Source organism: Arvicola amphibius, chromosome 10, assembly GCF_903992535.2.
Source record: "Arvicola amphibius chromosome 10, mArvAmp1.2, whole genome shotgun sequence".
In the NCBI taxonomy this organism is placed as follows: Eukaryota; Metazoa; Chordata; class Mammalia; order Rodentia; family Cricetidae; genus Arvicola; species Arvicola amphibius.
In genome coordinates this window covers 10219019-10227943 of record NC_052056.1, presented here as the reverse complement: position 1 = coordinate 10227943, position 8925 = coordinate 10219019, and the positions used below count along the sequence as shown (strand labels likewise).

The 8925-nt window shown below is 40.7% G+C and overlaps 1 protein-coding gene across 2 annotated transcripts in view; it reads right to left on the bottom strand.

Moving 5' to 3' along the window:
• Nucleotides 1-320: 320 nt before the first annotated feature.
• The window catches only part of Grik1 (glutamate ionotropic receptor kainate type subunit 1), a 392331-nt gene continuing 383726 nt past the window's right edge, over nucleotides 321-8925 (bottom strand). For both annotated transcript variants that reach the window (XM_038346565.1, XM_038346564.1), the window contains one exon: nucleotides 321-687. In XM_038346565.1, coding sequence (XP_038202493.1) covers nucleotides 532-687 — 156 coding nt within the window. In that variant the 3' untranslated portion in view covers nucleotides 321-531. The remainder of the gene's footprint in view (nucleotides 688-8925) is intronic.

Sequence of the window (8925 nt, the reverse complement as noted above, 5' to 3'; positions counted from 1 at the left end):
CAAAGCATGCATAAATTTAGATTTTAGAACACAAAGATGAATGGCTTCCCCTTCTATAGTAAGCAGGTAACTTCTCTAAACTAAAAGCAACTATTTTTAAACTCAGCCCAGATGATTGTGTTTCCTACCATAAAACCGAGAACAGCAAATTCTATAGGTAGTGATACGCAACAGCCAGCGCTGGGAATGAGGGGAGGAAATGTGGACAAACCAAGGCTCAAACTTGTTATGAAAAACAAAGTCCACGTGTTTATTATTATTTAGAAAGCACACATAGCAATATATTGGGGGAAAAGAGAAAATGCAAAATAAGTGTGCATACAAATTCATCTGAAAAGAATCAGTTTCACTTCTGAATAATATCTATGTGAGCTTTAAAAATTGTGCATTTCTTCTACCTCTATCCATGATTGGAGTTACGGATAAAGGTATGTGAAAACACGTCTCTTTCTTGTCAAAAATCCTTCCTCCACGTATGTGTAGTGGGAATGGCCTTCCTCCTTGGACGGTGCCTACAAGTCTGTTCTTGGATCATGCCACAGTCTCTTTTCTCTGAGTCCGTCTCTGATGGCAAGTAAGGATACTTGTGAAGGAAGATTTGCCCTTAGTTCTTGACTTTTTCTTTAATTTTTTCTGATTCTTGAGTGAGATTCCCAGCTCTTCCATGATGGCATTGAAGGAGAGACACTAGAGAGCACAGAATAAGGGAATGTCAGTGTCCTGGACTTGTGACCAACCTGCATTGACTTGTATTTCTTGCCTACCATTTGATGGACCTAAGTTACTTTTTTAAAAAGGCAGGTCCATAACTAAAGGCCAGCTCCCATCACCACCTCCTCCACCCACTGGCCACCTGTCCTTTATACTTAAGGAAACTGAGGCAGGAAGTTAGCTCAGCAGACTACATTCTACTCACAATCATACCAGTTCAGAAAACAAACAAAAACAAAGGAGAACAACCCCCCCCCCCAAAAAAAAACTCAAAGCTCTCAAATTGACAACTTACCTTTGCTGAGACAGCAAAATAGAGTTAAATTAAGGCATTTCCCCCACTGAGATGATCCAAACATTGATAGGGTTATCAAGGCATACGACACTTCAGTAATGCTATAGAAAGTGAACAAACCTTCTCTACACCAAGGCTTTCTTTTTTGCTCCCATGAAACCTTACTTTGTTCCTAAAATAAAATCTAAGTCTTGATGACTTTCCTTTCTGATAAAAAAAAGAAAAAAAACAATTTTAAATTGTATATTTTCTCCAAAAAAATCCAGAGATTCTGGCAGCAGCAATGACGCAGCTGGGGTTGAAATGGAAAATAATAGCATTGAACTGCACAGCAAAAATAATGATGCCACACAATGGAAGATGGAAGAGTGGCGGAACAATGTTATGTATATGCAGAAGAATATATAGAGATACATATCTCCATTACAATATGCTATGCCCATTTGCATGCACACTAGATTAACAGCCAACAGAACATAATTTGCTGTCATTTCTTCTATCCAAGATAAGCTCTTTGGACACATTCCTGCCTTCAGGGATCTACAGCTTTCCTTTTTGATGAGGTTACTATGAAAATGTTCTCCAGTGAGCTAAGGCTGCCCAGAAGGTCAAAAACTGCAGGATCCACTTAGATGAAGTATTTGAAATTGTCCAACTTGCAGAAACACAAAGTGGAGCGGTCACAGCATGGCCAGGGGCTGGTGAGGGGAAATGGGACGGTTGTTATTCGCTAGATATAAAGTGTCTGTTAGGAGAAGGAGTCATTTCTGATTTCGGGATGATCATTTAAATGGAGGGACAAGAGGAAGGAATACAAGGAGTGTCAAAGATTTTATAGACATTATTCGGTAAGAACCTTATCCCACCCATTTAGTAGATGATCACAAATTATTATTAGGGACACTACGTCAAAACAAAAGGAAGTACTGTCTGGTGCTGCCTACCTCTGTTTATAAGGATGGCTGACCCTCAAGTGACTGCACTGGAAATCATCTATGTCTGGATCTTTTTTAAAATCACTGTGTTTTGTGAACTTTTCCTTGTGAAATCATCTTATAAAATTATAGTCTTGGTTTTATTTTAACTTTCATGGATTTAAGTTTAACTATTCATGCCATTTTGAATTTAAACAGTAAAAATGAACTAAAAATGCAGCTTTCATGAGAAAAAAAGAGTGAAGAAAATGTTGGTTGATGCTGCTTTCCTTATTTTGTGTAGAGAGATGGCAATAGAGTTTTATCGTGGCATTCAATTATGGTTTTATTTAAAAGCCCATCCTCCTGCCAATTTTATATGCCTTAAAATACAACAACCCTTGTTTTCTGATCAACCCTAAGTGCTCACTCCCTGATTTCAGTATGAGACTGAGCACACCTCACATTATAGGTGATGTTGGTCCCTTTGTCTTTGGTCACAGACTTTTTGACTCTCATATTTTCTCTGACTGTCTAAAAAGAAAATGGCAAGCTTTGGGGCTGACCTTTCTGTTTCCAAATTTTTGATGTAGCCACAAGGAAAGATGACCTTTAAGGTCCCCTTCAGTCTGAGCACAAATAAACGATAGGCCTTCTCATCCACAAGAAATGAACCAGTGAAGGTCATTGCTCAGCCCAGGTGCCATGTCAAGGCAGCATGGGAAGGGCCCATATGCATTTGATTCTCAGCCTTGTATAATCTCAGAATCTACACTAGCTTCTATATTTCTGTTTCTGTGTTTGGGATTTTAGGAGCTTTTCCCTATTAATAGTGTTGTGGGGATGTAATTTTTTAAAGTGAGGGTTTGAATTTCTAGGTGCTGCTTTTGACAGGAAGTATCAAGCATTCAGCTAAGCACCTTTCTCTAGCAGCACTGTGACTGCAGTCAGGGAACCCTAGGAGTTGTCTTCCCCTGCTTTGTGGAATGGAGATGCTTCATAGTCCTGGCCCTAGGCTTGTTTATCACTGGTAGACAGTGCTCACATTTTAAGCATAGCTCTAAATGGCCATGACTTATAGTTTATAATTGGCCACTAGCATCGGAATGCTGGGATTGAAACTTAGTTATGCTGTCAAGATATTTTCTTTTTTACTCAATTCCCTTGTTTATAAAATGACACTACAGTGGAATCTGTCCCAGAGATTTGACGAAAATTAAGTAAGTCGGTGTGTGCATGCATGTGTGGCACATATGTGTGTGTGTGCATGCGTGCGTGTGTGCGTGCATGTGTTATGTGATGTGTGTCCGAGAGAGGAAGGGAAGGAGGGAGGGAGGAGGGAGGGGAAGGGGAAGAGAGAGAGAGAGAGAGAGAGAGAGAGAGAGAGAGAGAGAATAATGCAATGCCTGACACACTGTAAATAGGTTTCTTACAGTACCATTGTATCACTGCAGTGCAGACATTTCAGCTCTGACTAATTCACGGTATGCAGAGGACACAATGAAAAAACAGATGCTTCTCTGAGTCAAGCCATCATATACCCTCCCATGGAACAATTCCTTTCCATTATTTAGACCATGTTTTCGTTAAATTTGATCCTGTGTATATTTAAACCAGAACATTTCAGCATCTATTATCATGATTTCTTTAATATCTGTTATCATGATCCCTTTCTAATTCATAACATGTCTTGGTGCTTATGTGACAATGACATTGAAGGAAGACTATGTGCTCACATGTGACAGGCATGAAGGCTGAGTACAGTCGCTTGCTGTTTAAAGACCACACTCTGAACTCGAAACAAAATTATGTTGTTATTTGTGCTGTTCTTGTCGGTGTTCAGAGATAAAGTGAGGTGTGTGTGTGTCTGTGTTTGTGTTTGTGTGACCTCTCTTTTAGAGGAGAGGAAACTGAGCAACAAATTATTCTAGCTGAGACCAGATACTTCATCTTAAGCTGTGGCTCTCCTGGTTTTTAAAGGGAGAGCAACACGCTTGGGGATTTGATCTCCCACGTGCGTTTCTCTTTCTTGCTTCTCCTGCTTCAAGCATTTCTCTCACACCCCCTTTCCCCCTCTTTCCTGCTTCCTAATTTCTCTTGCCTTCCCTTTTGGAGAATTTCTTTTTATAGCTGCTGACTTCATGGTGCCTCCTTTAGATTAGCCCCAGATGTTTGATTTCACGGTCCTACTGTGAGCCTGGTGCAAATACACAATCTTACCCTGTAGCTTTAATCATTTTATTGCGGATGTTGTTTGGAAGGGGTGGGACTTGGTGTTCTGGCTCTTCCTGATTGGTAGAGCACTAACGTGAAGCCCCAGGGTCAATATCCAGAACTGCGTAACACAAATCGCTTTTTATGTTCGTCTTGTCTTGCTTCTCAAATGAACTATGTTAGAATCCCCACCCCCAAATGATCCAGAAGAGATGTTCCCCACAACGTGTCAAAGAAAGTTCAGAACTCATGCGCCTTGCCCTGGCATCAGAGAGACTGAACGTTGGTCGTATTATTTGTTTCCAGAGCAGGTAACAGATCTGCTTGTGCCTGAGAGCTGCTGAGGGAGCTGATTCTCATCCACACTGGACATGCTGGGGTAGAGGAAATGTAAGCCCTGAAAAGCCGGTTCACAGTTTGGCTACTGACCCTGACTCTCTCTCTGGACCCAGAGATCTTTTGTCTGGACCATTTCCCCGTGTCTCGATGATGCCTTGAATGGACCCCTCAGAGGTAATTAATTCAGAGCTCTGGGCTTTTCTTCCTGTGGCATGTACACCTAACCAGTGTGTTCTTACTCCTGCGGCAGCAGGTTTCACCACCTCTTGGTTCTCCCTTTTCTCCTTGTTCATGCAAGTTTGGTCCAACCTTTTGAGGATCTGGATCCAAGATCATCACTTTCTCAGATCCTAGATTTAAGGTTCCCCATCTTCAGAAATTCATTCCCTAAAATTCCCAGTTTTCCTGTCTAGGCCATCAAACTATAAACCTGAACGTGCAGTGCATACAGGGCTGCTCAACCACCTGTGAAGCCAAATGACCTTCTTTCTGGTTTATCTTTTTTTGAAAGGGTGACATTAAATTTTGCCATCATGATAAATACATTGTGCAACAGAATTCTTAATACAAGTGAAATTTGAAGCTTCAAAGAAATTATGCATATAAGTTACCTGCCAGAGCTGTGAAGCCTGCAAATCGGGTGGATGGGGGCAGATAACTTCACTCTGGTTTAACACTAGGGGTGATTTCATGGGAGCCTTTGAGAACTGGGGTGGGGGGTGGAACCCTGAGGCAATAAGAATTTTGGTATTAATTCATGTGTTCCTTACTTATGCTTGTGAATCTCAACATTTTTGCCACTTCTAAAGTTATACTGAGAGTTTTGTAATCACTGTCCTGGAGTCACAGATGCTAGGTGAACACAGAGAATTCAGATCGTTACATTCTTAAATACATTTTGTGGAGCTATTAGAGGCTACTCTAGTCTTTGAAAATATTAGTTATAATAGCTGTGCGTTTGTAAGAAAGGGGGGAAGGAAAATCAAGTGATCTGCACTGTAGAAGCTTGATATCAGAAGTCCAGCTCCTAGCTTTAAGGACACAACACACAGGTAGGACAGAGAATGGGCCTTTAGGTACAGTTGTTTTGTGTCTGTTTTCAAAGGATTGTCATTCAACCTGGGGATGAGGGAAACTGGTCCTAAAAACTGGGAGTAATTGGGAAGGAGCTCCTTACCTTTCTCTCCCCACCATGCTTGAGTCAGAGATCCATTGCTACTGAGGGGCACTTTGGGCCAAAGAGAACCTTTCTTATCTCAGAAAGGCCACAAAAGCAATGAACACAGAGAGAAGGATGAAGGATGACCTACTTTAGTCCTGTAGCTAGAGCTAAGACATTTTCTGTGGTGGGAATGAGTTTCATGCAGACCTGGCACGCACTCATCAGCAAATCTCTTTGCTTGAAAGTGGCAGAGATGTAGACCTGCTCTCCGATATAAGCTACTAATGGAAACTTTCTTGTGTCTGGAAGCAGTGTCAGATGCCAGTAAAGCTGGTTCCTCATTCCCTTAGCTTCTCTCTGGCTTTTCATACTGAGATAATCTCACAGTTATTGTCTATGAGGAGGATTGGTTCTATTTTACTGTTTACTTTAAGTGTTTCAAAGACGAGGTTGGGCCATAAAAATACATTTCCAGAAGCTATTTCCTTCTCAGTAGAGTGGCTGACTTCACTATTGATCTAGAAGTGGGATTTTAGTTGCTCACAATTCTTATTCATGGTGTCTTTAATTCTGAAGCACTAGCTTATATTCACTATAGTTGATATGCCATAAACTAACTTGTTAAAAAGTTATGTTTTTTAATGTGATTCTGTTTAAAAAAAAATGAAAACAAATGAACGAAAATCCTGCAAAAAAACAGAATTCAGCTATATTCACTATTGGATCTTGTCAGATCAAGAAATTTCACTTTTGATCGGAAATGTTTTCTTTTGTTTAATGAATCAGCTAACCCGGGCCTTTCTCTTTGTCCCCCTCCCCTACCCCTTCAACTTTTCTTTCTGCAGGCCATCTGCAATTAGGAGAGAAGTCTGGAGAGTTGGAAACCACTGTTCTCTGAGCTCTATCTGTCTCTTTGACTCTCTCTGGTGCGGCATCTATCAGTCACGGATGGGTACCTGTTTCTGCTCAGTTACCCGAGATACCCATGGTTTTAACGGTCTCTCAAGGGTCTGTGTATGCGTCTTTTCATTTAACCGCAATTTTACCACCCTGCTACGATTCTCTAAACCCTTCCATAGCCTTTTGTTTTTCTGAGGAAAGGTACAGGTTTTTATATATATTGTTTTTGGTGTCAGTTTGAGAAAGAATTTTTGAAGGCCTCCATAGGCTCACTAATCCTGTTTTCCTGCCATTCGAGAGACAGATGAAGATTTCTCTACAACTCTTACCACTTTCTGGGCTCTTTGGTGAAGTCAATGAAGGTATTTCTTTCACCGTTCCCTTAGACCTCTTTTGAGATTTCCTCTTCGCTTTCCTGTCCTGAGTTGGGGATGGACTCTGAACTGGTCTTAGAAACTCAAGTGACATCTAAGAATTTGCGATTTCTCATCAGTGCTCTCCTTTGGCCCTAGTGGTGGAAACCAGGTAAGGGAAGCAGAGTGAGAAGGAAAGCAGCACTGTCTATATTACCTCAGTCTCTGCAGCTAAGTTCCTTGCTACTTACAAATTATTTCAATTGGGACAATGGATTTATTAAATGGAACATCTGGATTCTGCAGCTAAAAGTCATGTCTTCCGAGAGCTTGCTGTGTCACAAATTGGAAAAGTCAGCTTGGTCCTCAAATGCTGAAAGTTTGACTCCTCTCTAACTTGATAAAGCAAGAATGGAAAAAAAAATGCATGCCACCCACTCCGACTACCTTTCCTAGCATTCTTAGATAGGTTCTATTTTCAGACTTGAGCCTGACCATGCAACCAGTCCAGTTTATTTCTCCTTTCCCAATTTGTGTGCAATCAGTTATATGCTTCCAAGAACTTTCTATGTACATGCCTCCTTGTTGCTGTCTGTCTGTCTGTCTGTCTCTCTCTCTCTCTCTCTCTCTCTCTCTCTCTCTCTCTCTCTCTCTCTCTCTCTCTCTCTCTCTCTCTCTCTCTGTGTGTGTGTGTGTGTGTGTGTGTGTGTGTGGTTAATTTAGTCTGTAGGTTCACCCAAATTGAGAACGATCCCACTTCTGCAATAATCATTGTTTGGAACAATTTGCACATGATTGACTGTGTGGGCACCCCCTCACCCCTTTGCTGTGTTGGTTGATTGGATTATTTTCTCTATTCACAGGAGGCCTTTCTTTGAAGTACTAGCAGGGCAATGCAATCATGCTTAGCATGTTAAAAATTTAATGTGTTCAACAGACACACAGTCATCTTAAAACACGTACACGCACAAGTATTTTATTTTCATACCACTTTTGTTATTTCATTTCTTTTCTATTTTTCTAGTATATTTAAAAACCATTGTGGTGATATGGTAACCTCAAATTCCATCTTTCTAAAGTTGAAGAAACAGAGGTTGGGGGAAGCAAATTCACTTGCTCAGAGTCCTAGGGCCATTTAGCAGCAGTGTGGAGGACTGAATTATTTTTCAAGATCCTGTCTACTGGGTCACACAGGACTTTTAGAGCTGGGCTTTTAAAAAGAATTATTTGTATCTCCATGCAGCATTTCTATATGAATACTAAATGTCTTCTCAGTTCTCTGATAATAATGTTTGGGTTTCTAGGCAAACGCAGTCTCCCCACCAATACAAAAAGAACAGGCTTCTGCCATTATTTGTTAAATACATTAATCAGGACAAAGATTAAAAACAAAAACACTGGAGCTACAGATACTTCTAAGTGCCTAGAAACATGCCAGGCTTGGGAAGACTTCTTGTGAATGGGAGTTTCTTAGTCCCTGTTGTTGTAAAAGACTCAGATCAGGGAAGACTTATGTTCAGAAGCTTATCATTTTATGTATGACTATTTTAAGTTTGAAAATGTCATTCATTTGAAATATTGGGAATACAGACAATTCTGGTTCAGTTTCCTTCACTGTCTTGTTTCGGGAAGCACAATAACTGCACCCCATCCCTTTGGTCTTCGTTATTAATTTTGCTGTGCATACATTGTGCTCATTATTGGGCAGTTTAGGTCAGTAGCTGAATCCGGCCTGATATTAGTGATGTTCAGGGTTGGTGAGGTGTTGAACCGTGCAGGTGTGCAAATGCAGTAATGACTTGCTCTTTCCAGAATGCTCTAATAATTATAAATAGAGATTATTTGAAATTTTAAGGAAACATCGTTTTGTCCATATGACCAGTTTCTATGGAAGGAATTTTGAAAGCTGAATGGTTTCAAACCCTGTAATCTGGACATGAAATTCCACGGATGTGAGAAGCTCTGTGAGATTGTTCCTACAAGTGCCCTGGATGTCAGCAGCCCAGAGAGGTGCTTTACTCTCTGCTGGGGTTAATT